This window comes from Fulmarus glacialis, unplaced genomic scaffold, assembly GCF_000690835.1.
Source record: "Fulmarus glacialis isolate BGI_N327 unplaced genomic scaffold, ASM69083v1 scaffold30833, whole genome shotgun sequence".
Taxonomy (NCBI): Eukaryota; Metazoa; Chordata; class Aves; order Procellariiformes; family Procellariidae; genus Fulmarus; species Fulmarus glacialis.
Genome location: NW_009204208.1, coordinates 117101 through 128532, shown reverse-complemented (window position 1 = coordinate 128532; position 11432 = coordinate 117101). Strand labels below are relative to the sequence as shown.

The window sequence follows — 11432 nt, the reverse complement described above, 5'->3', positions numbered from 1 at the left end:
CCGCGGAAAGGGCCCAGCGCCGCCCGGGGGGTGCAGGGAGGCCCCCGCCGCTTCTAGAGCCCCATCGCCACCCCCCCAGTGCCACGAGTCCCGGCACACTGCCTCTCGTCGCCTCCTTCTGGGCTGCAGCTTGTCTGGTTAGCTGAGGGGGGGGAAGGCGAGGTGCCAGAGCGCCCTTTGGGCTGGGGGAAGGGGCTTCTGCATCAGGGAGACATTTTAGAGGGCTCCGAGGGCACTGATTTAAGTACGAGCTTTGCTTGGCTCCTCTTCCTAAGTGAGGCTCAGCCTTCCCAGGCTTAGGAAGCAGGAAGTGCTTATGAAAATGATCCAGAGAAAACGAGGTGATGTCCAGGTATTTGTCAGGACTATTTCATCCTGACCGATCTGGTTGCACACACTAAAGCCCATGAGCCTGTGGCAGGGCCTGAAAAGATGAGAAAATGCTATTCAGAAGATAAGAAAGGATTCTTGGCTTGGGCAGTGAGAAAGCCTACCCACTCTTGCTGAATAGAGAGTATGTCTGGGGTTTTGACTGTTGAGGCTACAGAGGATAAAATATTTGTCATTGTTACAGTTTATGGATAATGAATTGCTGTAGCAGTGTGTAATCTATGTTTACACTTTTGTGCAGTAAAGCTACCTTGGTTAAAAGGAGAAGACGTATGTATTCCAGAGTATCAGTGAGTCTATAAATACTCTGGCTCTGTTTTATTTTATTTAAATATTTACACTTTTCCTTCTTTCTTCCCCCAAAATGTTTTTGCACTGCCTAGAATGACAAAAGTGGATATCAAGAATTACCTTGAGAAAATATACAATGTGCCAGTAGCTGCTGTGAGGACCAGGATACAGCATGGTAAGTGCGGTTGAGTAATCCAAAGGGATGAATACAGCATCCCTGTGCAGCCAAAATAGACTTTTCCTCTCAAAAGGTCCATTAGATTTCAAGAAACTTTGGTTTCAGGTGCTTAGCTGGTGACGTCTATCAGCTTAGTTGTTTATTTGTTCCTTCAAATGAATATGCACCAATTCGTATTCAAATGCTTTGATTAGATTGTGACACAAGTTTAGTTTTAAAAAGAAAAATCTGAATTTAAAAAGCCTTATCATCTTGACAGTTACCTAGCTTGCGCTATATGCTTTTGTAGTCGGTATAATTTCTCTTTGAAGACTAGTGGGTATCTCACTTCAGAAGGTACTGCTTCATGTGTTTTAATAAAGTTAGTAATTAAACTTAATTTCAGCCATAGCAGTTTTTTAAAAAAATATGTGAGTTGAGATTACCTAGCCTGCACACAGAAGAGGTGTTATGGTCTAACAAAAGGCAAAGTTTGCAGAGCAAAGAAAAATATTCTGTTAGACCAGTAGATAATGTCAGAAAAACACCTTGACAAACTTTCAATTTTTCATCACCTGTCATTACCACATTTCTGCTGCAGACTCGTATGCTTCCACCTATGGTGTTTCTCCCCTGTGCCAACCCTACAAAAAAACCCACCAAAAAACCAATATAAAACCAACCCAAGTGAAAAAGAAAATTGTTGCTAGTTTAAGTTATGCTGAACTCTGACTTGGAGCAGAGGGACCCATTTCTAACTGAAATAAGCTCAGTTTATATAAGGTCACCTTTACATATGAATGCTTCCTTCCCCAGAGCTTCTCTGGTTGCAGTTTGGATGCAGTGCAAAGTCAGGAATATAATTTTCATGCTTTTTACCTTTTTGATCACCAGGCAGTGCATTAATCAAATGGAGAGTGACTTGTTGGTTAGGACATCTTTGATGGCTGGGTTTTTATTTTTTCACGCAGTGACTCTAGCAAAGGAATTGATTTATGTGTTTGTAACGGTAAGAGTAGGGATGATTTTAAAAAAGGGATAGGAAAAAAGAGCTGTAATAATGAAAAATGGAGAATGAAAGAAAAAGCTTCAAAGTAAGGTTGTAAAACTCAAACACGTAAAAGAAAAGAAAACAGAAGGATCATCTGTAATATGCTTATGTGAAAGATAGAATTAAGTAAAGTCTTAAATACCAAACACATGCAATTCCAAACAGCACTGAAAAATATTCATGCTTGTCCTTATAACCATTTTGTCCCCCACTGCTAATGGAAGTGATGGTGGAGTGTATATATTCAGGGTTAAAAGAGGAAAGGGGGTTAGAATGTCTAATAATTTGAGAGCTTTAATGTCTGCCTAATATGCAGGGAATAAATTGAACTTCCTGCTCTGTTGTGACCGGCATACTTGCAGAAGGTTGAGGTGCTTTGGTTTTTTTGGATGTGGAGTGTAATTTCCTGGTGTATAAACAGTAGATCCAGCTTATTGGCTGGGCAGGAAAAACTGTCAAGTTTCAAGCTGGTTAGTGGTCATTTCTTCCTTGTCTTCCTGAAGCTGTTGATGTTGGGAGCATAGTTTATCACTCCTGGCCCCCTTCTCAGGATACTTGTCTCCTTGCTGCTTTGCAAACTGTGTGTGTGACGTGAAGGCACAATGGCTGTCAGCAGCCTGAGTCTGGTGATGCCTCTTTTCCCTACTTGTAAATGAGGAGAGTAGTGTCTACCAATTTCAGTACATTTTAGTAACTGTGATACTGGGTTGGTACTGAAGAAAGAGAATTCCTCTTAACAATAAATCAGAACTAGTTGAAATCCCCCCTTCAGCTTGGCCTTGTTTTGGGGAACTTGGAAGTCCTGGGAAGTAAAAGGTGGGACTCTCTTCATTTCTGCAGGTGCAAACAACAAGAGGAATCACAAGAATCAGAGAGTGAAGAAGCCAGATTACAAGGTCGCCTATGTACAGCTGGTGAGTTAACATGGATGCTTGTGGGGAAAGAGGAAGGGACTGTTAACCAGCCAAGCTAGAAGTAACGTTCAGTGAATTGTCCGGTTAGCTGAGTATTTCTGCCAATCCTCCAACAATGACATTTTCTTTAATACGTTCCAGAATGTATAAAGAGATTTAAATGTCTTAGTCTAAAAATCAAATTCAAACAAATGGTTAGTTTTCAAGTCCTGTATTTGAGGTCTGTATGTAAGTTATGGTCTGATGTCATATGGTGGCTGCTTTGCCAGTGAGTTTTGTGCTGACCCTGTACTCTGTGTGCTGGAAAGTTCACAACTTGTGTGGTTGATTGCTGAGATGTCCAGTAAGTGAAAGAATATATTATAAGGGTAGGGAACTTCTTATTAAAGCTTTTTGGATTTCGGAGAAGACTAAGGCATATTCCTTGGAGAGCTTTTAGTCATGACTCACAAGCATGCTTTGTGGCTAAACCGGGTTCTGAAACGTATGTTGGTTTCCCAGTGGAAAAGGAGCTTCATGTTCTTATGAATTTATTTCATAACAGGAGCATATTATAGTTTAGACTTCTCTTGGACTTACCTGTCTCTTTGTCAAAAAGAAATGCAACCAGTGACAGAAAACCCCTTCACATACCAAAATTACATTAAAGGAATGCTATTTATGGTTGTAAAACCATAAGCTCAAAATTGCACAACCTCAGTATTACTCCATCCTGGGACAAGGATTCAGTGTCGGGGGAACACTCTGTGATCTTAAAGACTGCGTAAGATTTCATATGGACTTGGCGTCAAACTAAAGAGGCACAGACAATGGGAAATCTCATTTTTTTTTTTATTTTTCAAAGTCTAAATGTGCTTAAAATTTTTTCTCTAAGCCCCTTCTGGGAAGGGGAGTGGAAAGAAAAGTGAGGAGAGTGTGTTTTTCTAGACAGCCCTTACATTTAAAAGAACAGTATAAAGTGTAACGTTAATAGAAGCTGAGAGAGTTGTATTTAGATGAGGACTAGCCTACTGTGCTGAAGTTAAAGGCAACCTCATCTCTGTGAGGATTTTGCATTACGATGGCTAAAAAACACATTCATTTTTCAAGGGAGAGTCTCTGCTTCAGTGGGCAAATTTTCCCTCCTGGATTGTCTGTGCTAGGTTTTTGTCTGCAAGAGATCAGGTATGAATGATTCATTAAGAACACAGCTGAGGAACTGAATGTCAGGAGTGATGTTGTATCTTACGAGTTGCTTTCTCTGAGTGGTGTTCCTTAGTAGGTAACTGCAAGCACTTTCCGTTGTCACGGCCTCTTGCTAGTGACTTCTTTGCTTTAGAGACTTGTTTCCCAAGATTGAAGCACACATGGATCTTTAGCGAACTGTGGTCAGTTCTCAAATTTTATTTCACTGTATTTAATGCAGTCTTGTTTCTTTTGTCTGCTGAGCTGAGAAGGAGGTAGTTTGCAACCCATAGATACTCAGGAGGAAGGAGTGGGAAGTAAAATGCTGCTGTTCAGTGGAGCAAGCCGCTCATTTAAGTAGTGCCTTTGTGCATTTATTTCACATCAAACCTCTGTGAACCTAGAATAGTTGCTATTACCTTAAGGGCAGCTCCACAGTGGAGAGGAGAATTGCCCAAACTAGCTTGGTACTGGAGGCAGTTGGACAGCAGTAACTGGTCATTCCTCCAGCTTCTCATTTTGTCTGCTGGGCAAATTAGCCTGCACAGAGCCCTGTGGTACTGCGGCTGACAACTACTCTTGGTACATGAGACAGCAAGTGTCCCTTACTGCATTGCCCTATACTATAAGTTTTTTAAAACTTATACATCGTAAGTTTTTTAAAAATGCCGTGTTTTCTGTCTGACCCATGAACAGGGTCAGGGGACCAGCTTTTGGTGGTGTACTTCGTCCCAAGTGAGGGAATCCTGACCATTTACTAAACTCTTGTCAGTGAAGCTTGTTCTGTGCGTTTTCCCCTCACCTCATTCCTAGTCTCTTTGCTCTCTTTTTTTCTATTGTTGTTGGTGTCTGTTAATTCCTTGAATGTTTAGGTTTGTCTGTCCTTTTTTTTTCTTTTTTCTTTTTTCTTTCTCTTTTCCTTTTGTTCTTTGCTTTTCATCACTAGCTCTGGTGTCTCAGACAATGAGCTCCCAGTTCTGTGTTCACACCAGTTTTAAACAGTGGGTGAGGCCAGAAACCCAGTGTCATTTCTGAAACTGAAGGTTTTGCCTTCATTCTCATTCATGGTGTGATTCAGGCCGTAACAGGCCCCATGCAGTCCATTGTTAATATCTGCCTAATTTAGGAAAGTCTTTGGTAACCACTGTAAAATCCTTATTTTCATGAGAATTAGTTTGCATCTGCCGTGAGTCAGAGTAGCTGGGCTTTCCCACCATTTTTACCAGCTGTGTTTTCTCTAATTAATCCAGTTTCAAGTTAAAACTGCTTATGACTGGAAAAATAAGGATGTGTTTTTGGGAGGCCTTGGGTTGATCTTTCTGTTGCCCACTAGGTGGAAGTATTGCTCTTTCCAGCATGACTTGGTAGCAGCTGTGGTGTGGTTTACCTGAATGAAATTAAGTATATTCTCATGAGCAGTTATGCTTCCCTGCCTCATAAAACATCCCTTATGTGTCCCAGCGCAGCATACATATCCATTAACTTACTGCAAGTGTCTCAAAGGTGGAAGGTGTATGAAGTCATAGTCAACATACCCTTAGGTGTCAGATTAGTGCCCCAGCTGTTCCACATGTAAGAATTGTTGTCCTTTCTTTTCCAAATACTATTTCTTGGAGATTCAGAGCTGTTTACTTTATTCTCAGGCTGTAACTGGACAAATACATGATCTGTCCAAGCATAATATTTTCATGCTAAAAAAATACCTCAAATCATAGAAGGCTGTGGATCAACAATATCTTGCCATTCCAGAGCCTGCCTGCCTTTTTTCCCCTTTTGGAATGTGGTGAGAAAGGTTTAAGTTAGAGACTTACGGCCTGGCTATCAAATGCTACTTTTTTACACTGTTGTTTTTTTTTTTTTTTAATTAAAAACAAAGCTGTATATCTTTGCAGAGTGGATAAAATGAATGTAATACAGCAACCTTTCTCCTTACTCCAATACAGTTATAATTATCCTAATGATATAAAAAAAGAAAAAAGAAGAAAAGAAAGCCAGTGGGAAACTTTACAGTTGCATCAACATTAGGGAAATTACAAAAACCAACAACATCCCCTCCTCCTCCTCCTTCAGTGTTCTCACTGGTTTAGCTCAACAGGTGTTAGCACCCGTGGGAGCACAACTGTAGACAAGCCTCTGGAATCCAGACCTATTTTTAATTAAACCTGTTTTGAGAAATCTAATGGAGATGGCTGTAAAAAGGAGTCTGACCTTGTCAGCATTAGGACTAACACCTATTTAGCTGCATGAATGATGGCACCGGTGGGAACATTTTTGCAAATGCTTTTTCCTCAAACCCTGTTTAGAGTGTCCAGTACATTCATAGTAATTAACCCATTTACACATCAGATGTGACAGTGGTTTTCTTTTGACATGTAGTGAATTCAGAGGAAACTTGGGTGCTCCATAGCTGTGTCATTGCTGTGTGGATTTTTGAAGTTGCTTTCCATGCTGTTTTGCCATATGTTTTAACATCAGATGTTACCACTGCAATAGTGGGAGAATTGTTCAAATGCACTGGATTATTAAACTTAGCTGCATTTGCTGCTACTGCTGGACCGAATCCCATGCTGTTGGGAGTCCAACATTTTTTTAGTTAACGATACTATAAACATCACTTTTCTCCTAATTCTGAAGGACAGTAGTAAGTGCTTCAATTATCTAAATAATCAGAAGATCTCACAGTTGTTTACGTGATCAGTGTTTGCTGCGTCATTCCTACATAATGATATCTGTGCTGACCTTCCATTCCTAAACTTTTCAAGGGACGCAAAGGTCTGAGAAGAATAAGTGAGTTTGTGCCGGATAATCCTTCCAGCAATTTTCTGACATGAGGCTCAGCAGTGGAAAGGCTAACACTTGACTTCGTGGGCCTAATTATGGTCACTTAACCTCTCATTAAAATGAATGGAGGCAATTTGTACCACTCGATGTGATAACTCCTTCTACAGGCTCAGAGAACAAGGTGTGTTTTCAGCCTTTCTAACGAAAAAGGCTTGAAATCTAAGGGGAAAATACATGCTTGATGCTTAGGTCACTTTTTATCTTGAAGGATGTTAGCATTTAACAAATGAATCCTCATAAGACCTTGTATATAAATCAGTTTTACATTTGAGTAATGCTGAAGCGAGGATTAGAGTTGCGCAGGAATAGAAGTTTAATGGCTCCCATTTCTGTAATCTAAACACTGGACCACACATCTCACTTGTACATAATCTTAGAATTTGTAGGAAGAAGGGAGGTCTCTGGGAGGACCCTAAATTGAGAATAGCAATGCGTAAAGTCATCAAGTTGCCTTTATTTTTTAGGTGTTTTAATACCACCTCTCTGACTTGCTTTGTTTGGGTTTTTTTCTTCTTTTTTTTTTTTAACATTATAAGGGCTTACTTAGATGTGAGAGCATGGTAGAGCTTATCCTGACAAACTCCAGAGTATCGGTGTATCACCTTACATTGGTGAAAAAGTTCTTTTGCTGGCAGTGCAGCATCCAGTTCCAAGACAGACTAAATTATCCGAGCAAAATTTTTTTTTTGCCAGTGTCTGTCTTTTTTACAGGATTTTCTTTTAGCACAGCTATGTCCGGTAAAAAGGTGTTCTTTTCTTCCTCTTTCTCTGTGCTTCTAACTAAGGTAATTATGCTGGCAGAAGTTCTAAATAAGGAACAAGCCCTAGCCTTTTTGGAGCCCATTTCAGCTTATGTGAATTTCAATAATTCAGTAGTCAAAAGAATGACCTTGCTTAAATGGCTTGCAAAAGGTAAAACAGTGAACAAATGCAAGGTTTAGGAATAAGCCAAAATTTAGCTTTCTGGTTGAATATGCCTGCATTTCATGTTCTAGCAGTTTGCAAACCAGATAAAACTGTGTTGAGCTTGGTAGAAACTTAGTTGTTTGCTTTATTTCAGTTAGGATTTCATTCTGAGGATGTATTTATCGTGTGGTTGTCAAATGGTTACTGTATAGAAGGGAAAACTTTTACAAAGAAAAAGTGTAAGAAGAATCAGCACTGCGTAAAGGAGTGATGATCCCTCCATTCCTTTGGTAGACACTTTTTTGAGAAGGTGGCATGTGGGCTTGAATCTCAGTAGCCTCTGGCATCGTGTGGAAGATGCACCGAATGTAAATATGCCTGGACAGACTCACAATCCTTTATGTAAGTTGATGCCTTTTGGTATTTTTGAAATTTTGAAATACCCAAGATACAGGCTTCTTCTGAAAACTAGCTACTGAGCATGCACAACAGCTATTTTTCATACAGCTTTCATCACTTCAGAGTCTTACAGTGCAGTATTACTGCATAGTATTGTTACTTAAGATTTATCAACCTTCAGTTCTCAGGGTGTAATGTCTTGGCTGTTTCGAATCATGTCTGGCTGCCAGCCAAAATCAGAATTTCTTCACAAAACAAGAGCTGGAAAGAGCCAACCTGTCTGTGCTGATTTTGATTTATTAAAAGACTCCAGATACAGATTGACATTTTCAGCTCAATATTTGACTTTCACCAGCCTTGAAATGGGAACTGAGCACTTCGATAAACAGCTAAAAGGTTTGTCTCGTTTTGCTGCAGCCTCTGTGCATATCTTTTTTTATTTTTTTCCCCTCTTTTTAAAATAGTAACTGTTTTGCAATGCTTAGTGAATTACCATGGATGTTGTTAGTATGCTTTAGGGACAGCTTTCCTTCATTCTCCAATAAGGGAAGTGCATTGGTGCTGGAAGGATACCAGAATGGAAGTGCTGCATAACAAGAACAGTCCCTTACTACACTGTTACCAATATAAATAGTTCTCAAATTTTCAGTGTAGGTGGTATGCCTACCATGTTAGCCTGAATTGTTTTCTGACTTGTTTAACTAAAATGGCTTCCTCTCCAGGGCAGACGAGTCCTTAGAATCGGCCCCCTCTGTTCTACAGGTACCACGGGGCTGAGTGACCCGCTGGCAGTGCAGTTAAAACACAGTAATTTTTTGTAATATAAACAAATTCTTTTCCAAATGCTTCAGTGTGCTAAAATCTTGGGCAGCGCTTGGCCTCAAGGGTGCTTGCTGCTGATCCTACTACAGGAAGAGTTTCGGTAGGCTACAGCTTTGGGATTGCTCAAGGACATTGATAAGGCCAGTTTCTGTGCCTTGAAATGGAACTATGCTTTAATTGTCATAGGACAGCTATTATAAGCATACCTGTTGGTAATTTAAAGGTACAAAAGAGTTGAAACCCTGGAGTGTACACCATGGAAAGGAAAACCTTGATTTGTTCCAGTTGATCTTATCCAGGCTAGAATCGAAGACAGAGCAATGTACACAGCAGCTCCCTTGTTGTTTTTGTAGTATGGTCAGGCTCTTAGGAAACCCCCAAGAAGTATGCACTACAAAAACAACCGGAGCATTGCGGGGTATGAGTTGATATTTCCTAGATTCTAGTCTGGATAAGCTCAACAGGGATAAGTCATGTTTTTTCTTTCCAAAGTGTATGCTTGAGGTTTAAATTCTTTCACACCTGTAAATTACCGGGTTGAGTGTATATGGCTAAATGAAACATAGCACACATTCAGCTGGGTCAGGGGCATGGTGATGTTTTTGTTGGATTTAATTATGTCACATTTCTGATCCCAAAATGGTAGTATAGGTAGCCGTGTTGTGGAAGGCTCCTTTCATGTCCTTTGTGGAACCATTTCATAACTGGGCCTCTCGTTTGATTATATTTATTGCACAAATGTAAAGAATGGCTAATCTGAAAATAAACCTGTTTTCATCTGAAGCAATTAAATGCTTTTGTTGAGATTTCTGTATGCGGTATTCTGCCAAAGAAGTTACTGTATGGTAAGGTTTCTAAGTATTTTGGGGAGTAAGTTTAGAGTTACGAGCTATCAGTTATGAGTTGTACTATGCAAAGTCCCATACGGAATGGAAGGGCTGATATTGTTGAGTTTAATGAAGTTATGCTTAGTGCAAACACCACTAAAAAGTAAGTAGATAATGTTAATGGGATAGAACATTTCCACAGAATAATGGTTTCCTGCTGTTAGATAAAAACCAGAGACCAAGCAAATATTTATTTTCCAAGTGGGAGACATAGATCTGATGATGATGTTTCACTAAAATGACTTGTCTGTTAGGCAGAATGACTGATGCAGATGTAATCACTTTAATCTCATCAGTAAAGTATTAGGCAGATTGTTCCCACTGTAATTGTTTTACATTATAGTCTTCATTCCTGTTGATAAGAGACCTCTAGTATCTGTTATTCCGTGTTCCCACATTACACCCTACAGTAACAGCTGCTAGGACTGTACTCTCTTATCCGTAGCTGAGATCTAAACAACTGTAACCACTACCCATATCCTGAGTGTTAACGAATGCCTGCTCGACCATGTATTTCCCTGATGGTGTTACTTTAACAAAATCGCTTATTTTGCTCATCTTGCTTTTACCGTATGACTCATACAACATCTCTGAGCTGGTTCGAAGTCTTTGAAGAGGTGTCCATCTCCTGACCATTCATCAGTGTCTTAATTAAACACAAAAGAGGAGAGGCTGCAAGTTAGCTTTTTTGGGGGGGGTGGTATATGTGTATCTTGGGGAGAGGGGTGGAAAGAGATCTTGGGAGGTAAGAGGTACCACTTTGCACTAGCTGAAACTTCAGGGTGGTCTTTCATTGTAAGTATATGCATGACAGCTACTGCAGAAAGGCTGGAATGTCTCTCTGACCATTTGTTTTCTCTTTAGGGCCAAGGACAAACCTTTCAGTTTCCCAACCTATTTCCAGAGAAAGAACAAGACACAGAAACTCGCTCTTTTGATGACTTCAGGAATAAATATATGGAGAGAGAGAAGCAGAGGCAGAAAGGTGACCCCAGACGAGGTGGAGTCCCCGATTGGTTTGGACTTTGATGCAACAAGCCAGCTGCCTTTCTTTGGGCTCGGAGGGATTTTGATCAGCAGAACTTGCACTTTTCCCTTCTTGTAATGACCGAGTGTTTATTCTTGAGCAGCCCTTGCTAGTGTGTCTTTTTTCCTGGCTTTTGTGCGCAACTACAACAAAATGGCCCTAAAGAAATAAAAAGGTAAAATAAATCTGACTGCATCAGGTCTTCCCTGTGAACTTGTGGACTATTTCTGAAATGTGGAATTGCTTGTTGTTGTTTCTGACTATGAGAGTGTCATTGTGCTTACCTTCTTCCTGCTTCTACGGGTTGTTTTGAGTGCAAGTAGGAGGCATTTCATTTCCAAGGATAAGTGTAGTTTGCATTGAACAGAATGTGTAAAAGTGAAGATAGGTCAGTTGGCAGTGGACGTGAAGGTGTAGATAATTAGATTATAGGCTCAGGGCATAGCGTTCCCTTATTGTCACTTTCGGTGTCCTACTATCCTGTGAATTGCCTTTCCTGGAGGTGTGCGTGTGATCTGATTGCACTCCTTTGTTAACGGTTGTGTGGCATTTTGGAGACAGGGTTTATTGGATAGGCTTGTGA

At 40.3% G+C, this 11432-nt stretch overlaps 1 protein-coding gene across 1 annotated transcript; it reads left to right on the top strand.

The window, feature by feature from the left end:
* The first annotated feature begins 774 nt into the window (after nucleotides 1–774).
* Nucleotides 775–11034, top strand: LOC104074705 (39S ribosomal protein L23, mitochondrial-like). The gene is made up of 3 exons (XM_009574916.1): nucleotides 775–856; nucleotides 2730–2803; nucleotides 10687–11034. The coding sequence occupies exons 1-3, from the start codon at nucleotides 775–777 to the stop codon at nucleotides 10849–10851; spliced, it is 321 nt and encodes a 106-aa protein (XP_009573211.1). The 3' UTR covers nucleotides 10852–11034.
* Nucleotides 11035–11432: the final 398 nt, after the last annotated feature.